The sequence below is a fragment of the Nanorana parkeri genome, unplaced genomic scaffold, assembly GCF_000935625.1.
Source record: "Nanorana parkeri isolate BGI_ZX_2015 unplaced genomic scaffold, ASM93562v1 scaffold1536, whole genome shotgun sequence".
Taxonomy (NCBI): Eukaryota; Metazoa; Chordata; class Amphibia; order Anura; family Dicroglossidae; genus Nanorana; species Nanorana parkeri.
Genome location: NW_017307804.1, coordinates 288,857 through 306,368, shown reverse-complemented (window position 1 = coordinate 306,368; position 17,512 = coordinate 288,857). Strand labels below are relative to the sequence as shown.

Below are 17,512 nucleotides of genomic sequence, written 5' to 3'. Positions count from 1 at the left end.
CGGGAGGAGAACTTGAAGTTCCCGCGGCGTGATTGACGGCTCACCTTGTCCTGCAGGAGATCTTGACCAATCACCGCGCCGGGGAGGGACTAGTATCTATGGAAACGCCGCAGACGCAGAGATGGCGGGTTGCTGCAGTGTAAGTGGCTTCTCATGGTGTCCTCTGATCGCCACTATATAGAGAAGACGTGTAATGAGAGACACGAGGGAGCCATAGTATCAAATCGGCTTCTCTCTTTGGTTTACCCAGGTAAGCTCTGAAAATGAAAGCTAGAAGCTGATTGGTTGCTATGAGCAACTGCTCCAGTTTTGATAAATGTGTCACCATGACAGCCAGCAATGTCAACACATCAATGTAAAGGAATTTGCTGTCTCCTTCCCTATATGCTGATCCCCTCGTTGTTATGCTGATCCTCTGGCTTGTATAATTTCCAGGTTGCTGACCTCTAGCTGTGACTGATGGACTGCTGCAGAGAGGTCTCTGTTGCTGAATCCCTCCCACTGTGAGCTGCAGTGTCTGGGAGGGGGAGCGTGTGAGATACAATGAAGGACGATGTAGCTTGGCCTGGCCTCATTCAGAGAGGTGGTGATGAGCTGCGTTGTGTTAGACTATGAATGGCACCGTAATGCACATAGAGCAGATGAGTTGTGGCAAAGCATGCTACCACTCATGTCACAATGCACAAGTGGTTCAGGGCCCCTAAAAGGTTACATAACACCTGCATTACAATCTGATTGCCAGCATCTGTCTACATATTCCAGGGGATGGGAACAAGCAGAATTCATCAAGTGACCTGCCGATCAGCTCCTGTGGGATGTTCCCGGTCTGCAGTGGTCAGGACCAACCAAAAGTGGTCCAAGGAGGGAAAACTGATGACAGGGTCATGGATGGCCAATGCTCATTGATGCATGTGGGGAGGGAAGGCCGGCCCATGTAGTCCGATCCAATAGAAGATATAATGGAGCTCATATTGCTGAGAAGGTGAATTCTGGTTCTGATAGGACGGTGTCTGAACACTCAGCGCATCGCAGGTTGTTGTGTATGGGGCTGTGTAGCTGCAGACCAGTCAGGGTGCTCATGTTGACCCGTGTCCACCACCAAAACCGCCTACACTGGGCACAGGAGCATCAGAACTGGACCAATGGAAGAAGGTGGCCTGGTGTGATGAATCATCATGAGGATGGTTGGGTGCTTGTGTGCCACTTACCTGGGTAGAAATGGCACCAGGATGCACTATGGGAAGAAGACAAGCCGGCAGAGGCAGTGTGATGCTTTGGGCAATGTTCTGCTGGGACACCTCGGGTCCTGCCATTCATGAGGATGTTACTGTGACACGGACCACCGACCTAAACATTGCTGACCAAGTACCCCCCTTCATGGACACGGTATTCCCTGATGGCAGTGGCCTCTTTCAGCAGGATAATGCGCCCTGCCGCACTGCAAACATAGTTGAAGAATTGTCTGGGGAACACAACGAGTCCGAGGTGATGACTTGGTCTCCAAATTCTCCAGATCTCAGTCCAATGGATCATCTGTGGGATGTGCTGGAGAAACAAGTCCAATCCATGGAGGCCGATCACCTCACAACTTACATGATGATCGCTACTGACGGCTTGGTGCCAGATACCACAGCACACCTTCACAGGTCTAGTGGAGTCCATGTCTCAATGGGTCAGGGAAAGGGGGACCTACCTAACATTAGGTGGGCGGTCAGAATGTCATGGCTGATCAGTGTATAAGGCTGTCCCTGAGGACCTTCTGATGAAAATGATAGTTACCTGACTGTTTCTGGCCCCAGTGCACCCGTGTCACCAACCCAGACCCACAATGCAGATCAGGAAAGTCAGAATAAAATGTTATCTCCTGATGAGGGCTCTTATTTCAGGGTCCATGAAGCAAGAGGATTAACATGAGAGCCAGGCGACCAGAATTCTCTGGCAGATTCCTTGTTAGTCACATGACCGCTTTCCTTAGTTGTTAGTGATGCGGTGACTCCTTTATCCCTTTGAACAGTGTTTCTCAATCTAGGGTACACCTACCCCCCGGGGTACTTGGAAATGTTTTTGTAATATGGAAAAGGGCTGCGCCAGGGAGTCAGTTGTGTACGGAATTCATCTTGTGGCTGCCGGCACCCCAATCTGTCCCTGATGGGGTGATATGCTCTCTGTGGGGGGAATCCAGCCCCTCCCCTGTCACGGCAGAGAGCTGTGACAGGATCGAGAGGTGAGTATGTGTTGGCCGGTATGTGTTCGCTCACCTCCCGATCTACTGAGCCGACCTGTGACAGTCTAGGTCGGCTAGAACTCTCCTTAAAGAAGAACCAAAGCCAACGTTTCTTTCTTTCTTTAGTCCTGTATCTCATTGTGGAGATTTCCCTTTACTTCCTGCCCTATAGTCACAACAGGAAGTAAGGAAATCCCTTCAAAGCGCAGGAAATCCCTGATGGTCAGCAGGGTCACCAGAACTAGTGTCCCCTTTGGAAGATTTCCCGCCTATTCTTGTTCTGATGACAACCCAAAATGTGGGATTTCAGTGATAACAATCACCAGGACAAATACTGGGGGTGCATCTCCCTAACGGGGACACAGGCAGCAATCCCTCTCCACTCCATCCAAAACAACAAAAAATTGGGCGCATTTGCACTTTAAAAACGAATTTAGTGCAAAGAGGAAGTGGTGTGGGGCAGACTGACTGTCGAGTCCTGAGCCACACCAGAATGGGCCCAACTTTAGGGTGGCACTGGCTGACAGCCCCCTCCCCCCTTATTTGTCCTGGGGACCATTGTCACCAGCACAGGAATAGATAGAAAATCTTCCAATGGGGACACTAGTTCTGGTGACCTTGCAGACCACCAAGGAGTTCCCTCTCTTTGGAGGCATCTCCAATCACTTCCTGTTGTGGCTATTGGACAGGAAGTCAAGGGAAATTTCCCCTTATAGGACACAGAGGGTGAAAAAAAAACAACTGACGGGGTTATAACCCTTCCTTAAAAAAAAAAAAGGTTTTGATTTCAGTTGTACTTGAAGGGATCTCCATCAGATGAGAGCAGCCCCACTCTGCAGGGTTGATCCCTTTCACTACACTTTCCATGGAGTTCCCTCTGCTGCAGCCCTCCCTGAGCTACCAGCCTACACCCTTGTGCCATCTTCATCCTCCATGGTCCACATACCCATAATGGAGCCCTTTAACCCACAGTGGCCCCAAGACCCCAAATCTAGAGGATCCAGTGTCAAAGGCCGTGCCCCAAAGATAATCCTGGACATCACTGCAATAAATGAAAGTTTAAATCCGATTGGTCACTACAAACGCCACGACTGTTCTTTCTCCAGATAAGCCCCTCCCCTCAAAAGCAAAATGGCTGTAATGAAAACCTCAAAAACCCAGCGTTGTCTATGGATATCCTTTATTGAAAGTGTCAGTCCTCTATATAGTGACACAATAACTTCGACAAGTATTACAGAGTGCATAGTGTTTATAAACGGTGTACAAGGCCCGTCCGTCTAGGGCAGCCATTTTGTACGGCAAAGCAAAAATCTCATTGAAGAACCTTTTCTGTAGGTTGGAAGGGAAGTGACGGCACAGAGCGGAGACATGCCTCCACTTACAGCAATGGCAGCAGCTCCCCAGTATTGGAGAGGCCCTGGAATTACTAGTTAGGCCTCCTCCGTCTGACAAAATGGCCGCCTTGAAGGGAGCTGTGCACTTCGTGCTGAATAATAATGCCAAATGTTCAGTCTCATTATATACACATTTTCCTTTACACGCTGTGCTCGCCGTACATGCGTGACTATTATCTACATGCATGTACAACACCGCTCAGCTGAGGTAGGACAGACATGCGGCACCCCATACACACACACACTGTCGTCATGGTAACCACACTGGCCTACTGGCTGTCTGTTTACATGACTGACACACAAACATGCTACATCCATCAGCTGCGCCCATGACACAATCATATCTGTCACAGCATAGCGACAAGGCTGAATTTTCTCTATGTAACCGTAATTGTGGCGTCCATATTGTTTAGTATGGAAAAACATTTTTTAAGTCCCAGCCAAAACATTTTTATAGTGGAACTGAATTAGGGAGAAAAAGTAGTAGGAGGTACAGGGATGGGGAACCTCGGCCTTCCAGCTGTTGTACTACTAGTCCCATGAGGCATTGCATGACTCTAAGGTAGAGGTGGGCTGACTCTGGCCCTTCATTTGTGGTAAAACTACAAATCCCATGACGCATCTGTCTCTGGGAGTCGTGCCTGTGGCTGTCAGACTCTTGCAATCCATTATGGGATCTGTAGTACCACAACAGCTTGAGGACCAGAGTTTCCCCTCCCCAGAGGCATGTTCAGTTCCTTAGCCAAGCGCTGAATAGCTGTTCTGCAGCAGCTTCACTGAAAGCTTCGGCTGCGCAGCGCTAAGCAAAATGGCGGAGGATAATATTTTTGACAAATAAATACTTTTCCAACAAATATTTGGTGTGCTCGTCCACCAAAACATTAAATTGTAGGTTCCCACACTGAACTGATTTCCTCCATCGGGGTTCAGGCACCTTTCTCCGGTGCTGCCAGGTGTGCCCACAGTTAAAATGGCCGCTGGTGCTCTGTACCCTCCATCTCCATCACGCCCAGTATCCACATTCACTTCTGCTGCGAGTTCTGTCAGGAGCACTGACTTGCAGCACAGCGTTCAGTGGCGGTTTGCTAACTCAGCACTCGCAGCGGCTGAGTAAGAGAACACGCCTCTGTTTGAAGGCATGACCCCTAGAGGCAGAGGCATGATGGGACTTATAGATTTAGCACAGCTGGAGTGCCCCTGGACTAGGTGGATGATTTATAAAACTTACGCTTAGTTATACGCTAGGTGAATGCCATTTGCATGCCGTTCCCGCCACTAGGTGGGGCCAAAGAGCATAGGACATTTCTGTGCTCCTCAGCTCCATCTAGTGGCAGGCATGGCGTACAAAAGGCATTCGCCCAGCATATTGCTGAGTGAAAGTTTTATAAATCAACCCTTGTGTATGTTTCTTCTGCCGAAAATTACTTTCTCTTTTGTTCTATTTCTCTTTTTTCATGCATAGAGTGCAATGCACACTTTAGGGCAGGGGAAGGCAAACGCCAGCCTTCCAAGCTGTGGTGCAACTACAAATCCCGTGAGGCATTGCAAGACTCTGACAGCCACAGACATGACTCCCAGAGACAGAAGCATGATGGTATTTGTAGTTTTAGCACAGCTGGAGGGCTGGCGTTTTCCTACTCCTGCTTTATATCTCCATAGGAACTGTTCAGCCTTCGTGACAGATATCCAGTAAAGCATTGCAGATGCCGGGGGAACAAACCATGTTAGTGCATCACACAATGGCGGAGCACAAAGACAAACGTGGACATGTACGCAGACACAAGACTGACTATGAACATGAAATGAAAGCCGTTTTTTGTTTAATTAGTGATTGACGACATTATAATTTATGTTAAAATCTAAAACGATAATGAGAATGAAGAGACAATAGGAGGACGTGTACACATGTATGTAGTGTTAGGAGACGGGTTCAGCAAGCTATAGCATACGGTATCAGTAATATATCACTACACGCACACGCTCATACTCACTGCTGGCCTTCGTGCTAGTGCATTAGTAAATAGAGGGGCAGAATTGGGGAGTGCATGATGGGAGTGATTGTCATGACAGGTAGAATAGAATGTTACCCACACCTAAGGCCTGACAATTCCAGGGTGCCAGGTCGCCACTGTGCCAAGTCATGTGGTCCCTTTGTCTGCCACATTATGATTTCCTAACTCTGTCTGTGAATTAGGGTTCGGGTAAAGTGGGCCTCTGCATGAAAACATTCCCGACATGGTACAGGAACGGCATACTTCGGGAAACGCTTTGTCCCGGCCAGGCTACTGCTGGGAAGTGTCCCGGCCAGGCTACTGTTTGGAAGTGTCCAGCCAGGGGTGTTTTGGTTTGCCTGTACAAGCTCAGCGAATGAAAACACTGTGACATGGCTGACCTACTGACAATGTTTCACGTCTCATCAGTGTAACTTTCATAGATACAATACAATGAGTGAGTGTTGTCACAGAGTGTTTTCATCCTAGGACAGGAAGTGTGTTATTGGCAGGATCACCAGGTGAAAATAAAAGGTAAAGAAGCCTGAAAAAAGAAACCGAATGCAGCCACCACATCAAAGTACCTTTTTTTTTATGGTGCCTGCATTGCTATTGGGAAGCAAGCACTGGCTGCACGAGGAGGACATTTGAAAGCACATCTGAACCTAACATTTTTGTTGGGATGTAGATGCACAATGCCGCCGGTGCTCGCTGCCTAATAGCAATGCAAGAACCACAAATGTTGTACCATAAACCCGGCACATAGGGACAACATGACAAGTATTGTAGAGACCTGGCACCTGGACTTGTCAAGCCTTGTCCATGGCCACCAATCAGGTTAGTTTTTAAAGGAATGCCACCTGTGGAATCTGATTGGTTGGGTTTTTTTTTTACATTCCTCCATTTCTGCTGAATGCCCTTCTTAGTGTTCAAGTCAGCCTCAGAGAGAAGGGAGTTGCACAGAAGCCACATAAGTGCATCAACGCTGGGGTGGGCTCCCTATTAAAGGGGTTTCCAGTTTTCATCCAGAAAGTGGGGGGTACCCCAACATCAATATCACGCTCAGATCTGTAATGATCAGCTGTGTTTTTTTTGTGCCAACGCAATTTGGAATCTAGGCGCTGCTCAACCGTTTGGTTGCAATGCAGCTCTACCCCCAAATGGTCTAATGAGCTCAAAACTCTGAAGCTTAAAGTGTATGTCCGGGCAAACCCAAAATCCTATTCCTTACATCTGAATGCATGTACATTTCCCCATGCTCAATCCCATTAAAAAAGCAGCACATACAACAACAACAAAAAAGATAGTTTTGCCAGAAATCCAGCGTGCTCCTGACATCCGGTTTGGATTGACAACACTGCCTCTGCTGTACAGAAATCTCAACCAGAGTGGTCAGCCCTGCCTGCTACAGAACTCCACCTATCCCCACCCCCTTCCGTCCCACTCCTCATCTATACACCAATTTCTATTCCAGCAATACAATGCTGCTGCCGAGACTCCCAACAGTCTTCTCACACAATGTGTGTAGAGGAAAGGGCTCTTGGGAGATGTGGTTCCGGGAGCATATATTCATTAATAGGAGCTAAGTTTCTAGCAGCAGCCCCTGCAATAATATTACAAGCCTGGTGATGTCGTCACACAGAGTAACAAAGCTGCTCACTACAGGAACAATGCTCTAGAGGGGAATAAAGACGTGCTCCTTACATCCTGTTTGGACTGACAACTCCTTGCCTCTACTGTACGGTGTAGGGGAAAGGGCTCTTGGAGATGTGGTTCTGGGAGCATGCCTTCACCAATGGGAGCTGAGCTTCTAGCAGCAGCCCCTGCAATAATATAACAAGCCTGGTGATGATGTCACACAGAGTAACAAAGCTGCTCACTACAGGAACAATGCTCTAGAGGGGAATAAAGACGTGCTCCTTACATCCTGTTTGGACTGACAACTCCTTGCCTCTACTGTACGGTGTAGGGGAAAGGGCTCTTGGAGATGTGGTTCTGGGAGCATGCCTTCATCAATAGGAGCTGAGCTTCTAGCAGCTGGGCCTACAAGATTACAAGCCTGGTGATGATGTCAAATGGAGTCCAGGAACAAGGCTAAAGACGTTTGGGGCGGGGGGTAATGTGGGTGATGCCTGGACATACACTTTAATCTGTGACCATCCTGTGTGGCTTTGGAGCGTAAATTTAAGATTTCCAACTTTCTTGATGAAAGCCGACAACCTCTTTTACAGGGAATTAAACATTTCTGCCTGTGAAGGAGCCTGCGGACAGCCAGGGCCCATGCAGGGTGTTACACATGTAAGGGAGGGGATAAGGCACTGGGCCCCGTCTCTATAGGAGAAGGGCATGTAAACAATGGATCCAGCATCTGGAATGACCTTCATCTGCTCATCTTCTGAAGCTGCAAAGAAAAAGAAATAGAAATTAAAATCCTCCCCTTGTGATTGTAACTGCATAACCTTCTAACCGCACAGACCAGATTCTCCACCCTACAGTGAAATCAGACAGTACGATGCAAAAGCCTGTGCGCCCCTGGCCCAGACTAATAAACTCGGACTAAATGGGGGTCATTTCTATTTGCCTGTACACTTAAGGCAACGGATTTAAAGGGGAACTCCATTTTCTTTTTAGATTCAGTGCGCTGCAATGCAGATCTGTTGCTTTAGTGCAGCAGTAGGCAACCCTGGCATGCTTGCTATGATGAAACTACAAGTTCCATCATGCCTCTAGAAGTCGTGGCTGTCAGAGACTAGCAATGCCTCATGGGACTTCTAGGTCCACCACTGAAGTGCCGAGGTTGCCTGCCCCCCTGCTTTAGTGCATTTATTCTGAATGGCACCACAGGTAAACACAGCTGGTAAATTGTGCATTGCAGTAACGTACACATTACTGCGATTCAAAGGGGTGAAGCCGGACCTAACCACATTCCGTGATTGGAGGGGAGTTCAGCCAGCGGGATGTGCTGATCTCCCCTACGATCCAGCCACAGAGGTCCACAGTGCCAGCCCAGGCCCGCACTGAGGACACAAGAGCCCAGGATAGCCAGTGGAGGGAGGGGGGCGCACACTTCCAACACCACTCTATAGCCCCCCCGAGGCTATAATTTGCCAAACTTTCCCACGGGCAAGCAAGGATGTTTATAAAACGCCCACCCGCCCTTATGCAGCAGCCCTCCGGCCGTTTATTTGCAATTGACCGGACGGCAAATGGTTAAAGCCCATTCATTATGAACACACCTCGTTCCCTACAAGATTCCTCTTGAACAACGCCTCCTTGGCTCCGTCCTAGAAAGAAAAAGAAATAGATCATGACGGGCCAGCAGTCCCACAGCACTCCGGCACAGCTGCTCTTCTCAGTGATGGGATGAAGAGTACATATCATGCAGAATTGGAAAACAAATGCCTGCTATTATGTATATATGGGTGACAATCGGCCTTGGGCAAGACAGCAGCTGCAGAACGTCCACTGCTTAAAGCTGCGTCATAAGCAATCGTTTAAAGCAGGGGTGTCAAACTCAATTTAATCGTGGGCCGCATCAACATTACGGTTGCCCTCAAAGGGCCTGTAAGACTATATAAATGTGACTAATCTTTATCATAATTGCCTCTGCATTCGATTATCACTGGTTTTAGTAATAACTTAATACCTAGATCTTAAAAGTCGAAGTCTAGGAAATGGCCTGGAGGGCCGGATTCGGCCCCTGGGCCTCGAGTTTGACACGTGTGCTTTAAAGAGTAAGGTTGTTTGATTCCAGGTAACTGCAGTTTCAGACAAAGTGCACTTGTTCTTTATGCCCCCATCCCCTGACCTTAACCAGCTCCACCCTCCCTCTCCACAGGCGTATACTTACCGAGATCTAGTGCCCATGGCCTCCCGTGTTTGTTTCCATCCCTTGCTAAAGTTCTCTGTCTGCCTCTAAACAGTAGAGCCCCATAGAAGTTTATGGGGCTCGTTTCTGGGCCAGGAGATGGATGCATATGAGCCCCTATATATGTTTTCCAGGCTAGTCTCCCCTTTACTCCTGGCCAAGAGACAGAGGTAGATGAGCCACATAGAAGTCTAGGAGACCAGTAATGCCAGATCTCCGTAAGTACGCCCCTGTGGTGGGATCTATTAGGTTAATGTACGGGTCAAAAGAATAAGTGCCCTTTGTCTAAAAGTGATGAAACCATAAGGAGCTGCCAAATGAGAAGAGCAGTAGGTCCCCATTGAAGTCTATAGGGCTCGTTTCTGGGCCAGGAGATGGATGGAGATAAGCCCCCTTATATGTTTTCCAGGCTAGTCTCCCCTTTACTCCTGGCCAAGAGACAGAGGTAGATGAGCCCCATAGAAGTCTAGGAGACCCGGAGCACCAGATCTGAACCCACGAGAAGCTGCTAAATGAGATGAAAATGTCGAGGGGAAGGGGAGGGGCTTTTAACTGTTTTGCTAATTGTGTTTCCTGTAGAAGGTGGAACCAATCATCTCTCAGGTTGCTGTCCTGGAAGATGATTGGGGAAATCTAGATAATATCTAGGTCTGCATTGCGCTGAGATCGAGCTAGAAAAAAAAAAGGGGGTTAGTCCCCCTCCCAAACTCCAGATCAATGATACACTGCACTCAGTCATCACTTGTAGTCCTATTCCATTCTCTCACCCGGTTTCCTTCCTGACCAAGACGCCGAGCAGAGTCAGAGTAAAACTGCAGGTACCGTTCCAACTGACGAATGTATTCTGAAAAATAGAAGAAGAGGAGAGTTCAAGTGTAGATCCAGGCAAAATAAAAAACAAAATAGCATATATAATACTTCTCTGAGATACTGTACATGCTCATTCCCCATAGTTGTCTCTCAATAAATGCCGCAGGTATACAAACTATTTGTTGATCTGCCAGAAATCCAGTAAGCTTCTAATTTCCTTTAGTGAGTTGACAACGCTGCCTCTGCTGCGCGGAAACCCCATCCCACGCAGCGTTGCCAACCCTACCTTTCCTTCTGGACTACAGAACACTTCTCCCACTCCTAATCATAATATAAAAGGGGTGACATTCTCAAGTCCACCAGGGAAAACTCGCTGACAATTTACGCAGTGCTGACAATTTACGTAGTGCTTTATATACTGCACAGTCACATCGGTCCCTGCCCTCAAGGAGCTTACAATCTAAGGTCCCTATCGCACACATATGCATACAGGGCCAATATACACAGGAGCCAAATAACCTTCCAGCATGTCTTTGGAGTGTGGGAGGAAACCGGAGTACCCGGAGGAAACCCACGCAAGCACAGGGAGAACATGTAAACTCCATGCAGATAGTGTCCTGACCAGGATACATACCAGGGACCCCAGTGCTAAAAGGCAGAAGTGCTAAGCACTAAACCACTGTGCTGCCCCATTCACATAGTGTACAGCCATGTGCACCTATGGCCACTAGGTGGAGCTGAGGAGTATAAGAAATTAAAGAGAGGCTGAGCTGCATAGAGCTCCATCTGTCACCAATGCTTCCATCGCCAAATTCCTTCTGGAAATGCTAGTGGCTTGGCTGTCATTCTGATCCAATGGCTTTAATACTCTGAGCCACTAACTTGGAGCATGTGTGCACTAAGCAAATGTCTGAAGGAAGTCAAAACTCCCGATCCTCCTCAGCTAAGCTAAGAATATGGACCCTCACCAGCTTGAAGTGCAGGTCCTCCCTTGCGCAGCTGCTGTATTTGCTGCTGACCCCTCTGACTGACATCATTTAAGAGAGCCACCAGGTCTTCTGGGGGATTCCGATGCTGCTGCCTGTAGCCTTGAATCTGAAAGAAGTAGAAGAGTTATAAAGTACTGACTACTGACGGGCCTAGGATGGCAGCCAGTCACCCTCCGGGCACCTGCATGGGCGGGGAGATAATAAATAGGAAAGCTGCTGTTTGTGACAATGGAGAGTGCTAAGAGTGCTGCGCCCAGAGCTGCTTCCCCAGGGAAAGAGTGATCAGCGCCATTTTTTTTTAAACCTGTCTAATTGAAATGGAACCTGGCCTTGCACTGAAAAACTTGTGTGCAAGAAGAGTTCTTATTGAAGAGGAGAGATACTATGGTTATTCTTCAATAAAGGCTTTTCACCCTTCTCTTTAGAATGTACGGTAAGCAGCTCATGTGTGAAAGTTACGTCATCCCAACCAATCAAGAAGGCCAAAGACCCCAAAGTCGGAAGAAGCCAGGAAGATGATGTCAGTGCCGATAAAGGTGCTCGCAGACATCGCAGTGTTGGAGGACAAGTGACTATGTAAGGGTTCAATTCTACTTATTTAATTAATGTTCAGCCCAACAGCGGATCACACACCCCATAGATGTCAGATTTGTTATTAAATGCATCAGGTGACCATCAGCTAATGTGTCCGGGCACTGGTGCGGTCACATAGGGGAACGTAGGGAGTCCTCAGCCCTGTTTAAACTCCGAATGGAGTGACTTGGACTTTACACAGGGTTTCCTTTCCTCTAGTGTGGCTGAAGAACATTTAGAAGGAAGAACACAACGTCACATTTACCTTCTTCTCCAGTTTCTCTTTCTCATAAGCCAACACGCTCAAGCTGTGCAGAGTTGGAGCACTGAAACGGAACCAAAAACATATTTTACATGTGTATCCAATCCCAAAAAACAAATACGTAACACATTGCTGCTCATCAGTCCTTAATGTGGTGGCTGCATTCATTTTCCCTGGTCAGGCTTTCTTTTTCTATAGTCTCCTGCCAGTAACACACTTCCTGTCCTAAGGTTGACATGCTTACACAGTATACTGTATCCATGGAGGAGCTGCGTTGTCACTCTAAGACAGGAAGAGTGTTAGCACTACAGAGGTAACCTGGGCAGAGTACTGTGCGACGGACCTAGGGGGTCTGTTTTGCTGTATTAAGCCCTTCCATGTGCACCTTGCTGTAAAGCTGGTAACGAATTGATGAGTGCGTTTGTCATTTGTTTTGCTTGACTGATTTGGGGCAGTGACGCGGGGGGGGGGGGTCTCAGCTGCCGTTGTGATGTGCGGGGTCCCTTGTGTGTCCCTGTGCCTTTAAGGGGGGTTGGGCTTCCTCCTGACAAACCTGCACCCAAATTTTATCTTTTGCCCCCATGTGCTCCAAGATGGAGACTCTCATAGTTTAGAGTTAGGACCGCACTATATGGAGGTGCCTTGTGCGGCTTTCACATTTTCTGCAGAAGACGTGTATCTAAACCTTTGCTTTTAACCTTAGCAGTTAGAGAGGTTTTTTTGCATGCTGGCTGGTGAGTGTGCCTGGAAACTATTGCTGTTGGACCTAGGGGGTCCGTAACATACTGTAGCACAGGTACAGTCGCCAGAAACTTACAAATTTACTGCATTTATGGCAGAAACAACAATTTTTTGCACTTCTGAAGTTTATATAACAAAAAGCCTCTGGGAGTCATGCCTATTGCTGTGAGAGTCTTGCAATGCCTCATGGGACTTGTAGTTCCACAACAGCGTCAAGGTTGCCCACCACTGGTAATGCCAGGTGGCCAGTTCAGATGCAATAGTGGCTGCAATGAATTTCTCTAGGATGTAATCTTGAGATCTTACTTGGGTAGGGAACCACTGCCTCCAGACTTATTTGGTGCTGGCTGTTTGGGTTTTGGAACAGTCACCTGAAAAAGAAAGCAGCAATTTAGAAATAGGACAAAATAAGCCGACTCTACTACAGGAGCACTGCGGGACCAAAATTAAATATGGCAACTAAAGCTTTGTTAATGGCTTATTTTCATTGTGTTATTTTGGACTGGAGTTCTGCTATTACAATTTATCACTTCAAACGAGTGTCTTTCTAAAAGTCCAGATCCACCTTTTACATTTTTTTTTTTTTAAGTGAGGCTCGGCAGGTATAAAAGTAACTTTTAATCCATAGCAGTTGCCCGCAGGACTACTTCTTCACTGCATGAGGCTACCAGCCTTTCAGGTTGCATGACATCCAGCATTATTCAACCCCCTTCCCAAGAGCCCAGGCCATCATGGCCCCGCCCCCTAGGTTTCATCAATACTCCGGCCAGGGCTCGCAGAACCTCTGGGCAGCACTAAGCTCACACATCAACGAGCAGCACTGTCCAGAAGAATGTGTCACCTCCATAGCTGGGAGGAAAAGGGAAATGACCTGCGGTGCTAGTAGACCAGCTAGAAGATTGCAGTCACATTTGGGTGTATAATAGGATTCGTTTTTTTTCCCCAAAGGTGTGGGGGGGCTTTACGAAGGGAGGGAACGTGGGGAAAAAAAAAGTTGGGCTTTAAATCTGGTCAAAGGCGTATTTCAGAGTGTATTTTTTGGACAGAGTGGGTAAGGCCCGGTTCACACCTGGGCGTTTTGTAGCGCGTTCCTATGCTCTGCAAAACGCTCAAACACCGGAATCCCATTATTTCCTATGGGTATGGTTCACACCTGGGCGTATTACAGGCCGTATGAACGCACTACAAAACGTCCTGCGCCCAAAGAAGTACAGGAGCTTCTTTGGGGCGTTTTTGTTGCGCGTTTCCATTGGGATACAGCCAAGTAGCCCTCGGAAACGCGTGTTTGTCGTGCTCTGGCAAGCTCTGGCTGTACCCGCTCCCTCCCCCGTCCGTTCTGCCAGTCAGCGCTGGCGGATCGGAGCAGGGAGGGGGGAATCCAGCCCCTCCCCTGTCACGTCAGAGAGCTGTGACAGGATTGAGAAGTGAGCGAACGCCGGTATGTATTCGCTCACTTCCCGATCTACGGAGCCGACCTGTGACAGTCTCATTGTCACAGGTCGGCTAGAACTATGAGGATGAGTGAAAAGCACTCACCTCATAGTTCTCCTTTAATTGCTTTCAGAAATATTCTAGCCTGCTGTGTGACTTGAGAAAAGGAGATTAACCATGTGTGGAGTTGCTTCACTTCCCCAGGTAAAGTCTCACAAGAATCAGCAGCCGGTCGCAGCAACAGTGGGCAAATATCTCTGGAGACCCCATAAAGACATATGCATTTATGGCTAGCATCATATAAAGATCAACTGCAATCAGTTCATTGCTATAACAATAACATCCCGTTTCATTGCTTATTGGCTGGGAGGCCGGCTTCCCGGGCAATCAGCATCGAGCCGGCTTCCCAGACAATCAGGAAGCTGGGCATCAAGTAATTTCCCGCAGACTGGCTTCCTGATTGGCCAGGTAGCCGACACCATGTTTTTTTTTATATAATCTTTATTTTTCTGTTTTCAAACAAAGGATAAATGGGTCCAACATTGACCCTGACATATAAATGAAAAGGTTACAAAAAAGGGGGATACAACGACACATACATTCACCTTGCAGTACAATGAGCGGGTACCCAACCCCGCAACGAGCCGACACCATGTTTAATCGTGGGACTGCCGGTCAGGAGATCTCCCACTGACCGGAAGTTCCGGTATCGGGATAAGTATCGGAGCATTTGGGCAAGTATGAGTACTCACCCAAATACTCGGCATCGGTGCATCCCTACTTATTTTCATAATCATGCACTATTATTATTATACTATTAGTATATTTGGATAGTTTTAGGATATCAGGCTTGTTGAAAAGTGCATGTGTATTAAAATTAAATATTTAAAGATCATTACTGGAGGAAGAGAGATGGGCTCCACAACCAGCCACTTCTCTGTGGTGCTGCTCAGTTGCTGAGATGTGAGGGGTTCACGAATCTGAGCGCACACTTCCAGCTTTCCCCCTGAAGGTTTGCGACCATCCATCACCTAGAAGAAAAAGAGATTAAACATAAAAATAATACTGTGCCAAGCTGTGATAATGATCAACCAGAGAAGGGTAGAGAATGGAGCAGGGAGAGCATAGCGGAAGACAACAGAGCAGATCAGCTACAGCAGAAAGAATGAGAGCAAGATGTAGAACAAGAGAACACAACAGATAAAGAGTGGGGAAAAGCTGGGTCTAACGAAGGCAAGTAATGCAGACGGAGCAGAAAGCAGGGGTAGAGAAAGAGTGCTTAGACGATGGTGCAGAGAGGAGAGTGTAGCGTGTAGAAGAAAACATTAAATGGAGCAGGGAACATAAAAGCAGGGTGTGGAGAAAGACAACAGAAGGAGACAGAGCATAGGAGGATGAGAGTAGGGTATAGAGGAAGATGGCAAGCAGAGCAGAAACTATGAGAGCAGGGTGTAGTAGAGGAGAACAGGGATGACAAGAGCAGGGTGCAGAGGAGGAGAGCAGAGAACATAAGAGCAGGGTGGAGAGGAGGAAAGCAGAAAGGAACAGGGTGTGGCAGAGGAGAGCAGAGAGGATAAGGGCAATGAGCAGAGGAGGAGAGCAGAGAACATAAGAGCAGGGCGTAGAGGAGGAGAGCAGAGAACATAAGAGCAAAGGGTAGAGGAGCGGAGCAGAGAACATAAGAGCAGGGCGTAGAGGAGGAGAGCAGAGAACATAAGAGCGGGGCGTAGAGGAGGAGAGCAGAGAACATAAGAGCAGGGCGTAGAGGAGGAGAGCAGAGAACATAAGAGCAGGGCATAGAAGAGGAGAGCAGAGAACATAAGAGCAGGGCGTAGAGGAGGAGAGCAGAGAACATAAGAGCAGGGCATAGAAGAGGAGAGCAGAGAACATTTGAGAGAAACAAATACATTTTACATCGCTAAATAAGGATTCTTTAACCCAAGCAATATTTATGTTTGTGTATTGAACACTTTAATGTTAAAAAGAAGCATGAAATAAAATAACGCAATAACTCGTATCTTTGGGTATTGCTGCTATTGGAAAGACAGACGAAAGCTGGGCTGAGAGAAAAGAGCACAGAGCGGAGTGAGTAGAGAGAAGAAAGGATGAGTTGGGGGCAGCGTGGATATAGCAGAGATGGGCACAGAAGGAGATCACCTCAGGATGAATATCGCTTTACCTCGAGAATATCTCGGATCTCACAGCTGTTCTCCATAGTTTCCAGTTTTAGATGCGCTGTACCCAGGACACGATCGGACTTAAACAGCCCCCTGCAATCACAGCACGCAATACAAATACATCAATATCTAAAGAGATCCATGGAACATGACTTTCAAACACTCCAATCCATCCTTTACCCTTTCTGGATGACTTCAAATTTGATCCCTTTTGCCTGGATCGCCCTTTTCAACCCTCGGTGATTGCGATTAATTTGGAGGTTGAACTTCTCCTTGAACACTAGAGAGTAATACAGGGACATGGATATAGCAATGTCACACCATTACAGAACACTGATCTCTACTCTGATAACACGTCTCTGCCATACCTGGTGAGTTGGTCCCCTTTATCACATTGGTTTTATCTCGCTGGGCTTCCTCCTGCAATGCAACGACAAGCTGGTTGAGTAAAGGCTGCATATGATGAAGATATTTAAACCGATAATTCTATCCATTTAATTTTTTTGGACTCAACCCCAGCAACCGGCATGCACCTGGTTCAATAGCAGCGCTCTTGACTGAAGTGCTCCCATTTTAAAACAGGATGGAAGTTGAGTGAAGCACAGCCCAGAATTCAGGCCCCAAGCAACGAATTCAGGCCCCAACATGGCCACCATACACCGGTTCCACGGGCCATGGCCACCATACACCGGTTCCACGGGCCATGGCCACCATACACCGGTTCCACAACAGCTGGAGGGCAGAGTTTGCCTCCTAAAGCCTCTGCTTTAGGAGCTCCTGCACTCCATGGAGGCCTTAGCTGTGACATGAAACAGTTATCCTTTCTAGATTCTCTTCAAGGAGGCCCCGTTACTTAGTCCATTCAGGGCAAAATGACAAGGTCTGTTCAAAGCCCACCCCTGACCACCTTATACTTGCCTGCAAAGCCCTAACCCCCCTTCTCCCCCCATCACATGCTCCCCTGAACCCGGCAGCAATGGGTATTTTGCAGCAGCAGCCATGGAAGAAGCAGCACAGGGGAGCAATCTTTCAATATGCACTGAATAATCTTT

General features: G+C 47.7%; 1 protein-coding gene across 1 annotated transcript in view; it reads right to left on the bottom strand.

Annotated features, from left to right (window-relative positions):
• Nucleotides 1–7,887: 7,887 nt before the first annotated feature.
• Nucleotides 7,888–17,512, bottom strand: part of CC2D1A (coiled-coil and C2 domain containing 1A) — a 34,827-nt gene continuing 25,202 nt past the window's right edge. The window contains exons 20-29 of the mRNA XM_018570460.1: nucleotides 16,829–16,880; nucleotides 16,641–16,740; nucleotides 16,463–16,553; nucleotides 15,183–15,314; nucleotides 13,159–13,223; nucleotides 12,115–12,175; nucleotides 11,256–11,382; nucleotides 10,245–10,321; nucleotides 8,846–8,893; nucleotides 7,888–8,010 (exon numbers count right to left, since the gene is read on the bottom strand). Of these exons, the coding sequence (XP_018425962.1) occupies nucleotides 7,990–8,010; nucleotides 8,846–8,893; nucleotides 10,245–10,321; nucleotides 11,256–11,382; nucleotides 12,115–12,175; nucleotides 13,159–13,223; nucleotides 15,183–15,314; nucleotides 16,463–16,553; nucleotides 16,641–16,740; nucleotides 16,829–16,880 (774 nt within the window). The 3' untranslated portion in view covers nucleotides 7,888–7,989. The remainder of the gene's footprint in view (nucleotides 8,011–8,845; nucleotides 8,894–10,244; nucleotides 10,322–11,255; nucleotides 11,383–12,114; nucleotides 12,176–13,158; nucleotides 13,224–15,182; nucleotides 15,315–16,462; nucleotides 16,554–16,640; nucleotides 16,741–16,828; nucleotides 16,881–17,512) is intronic.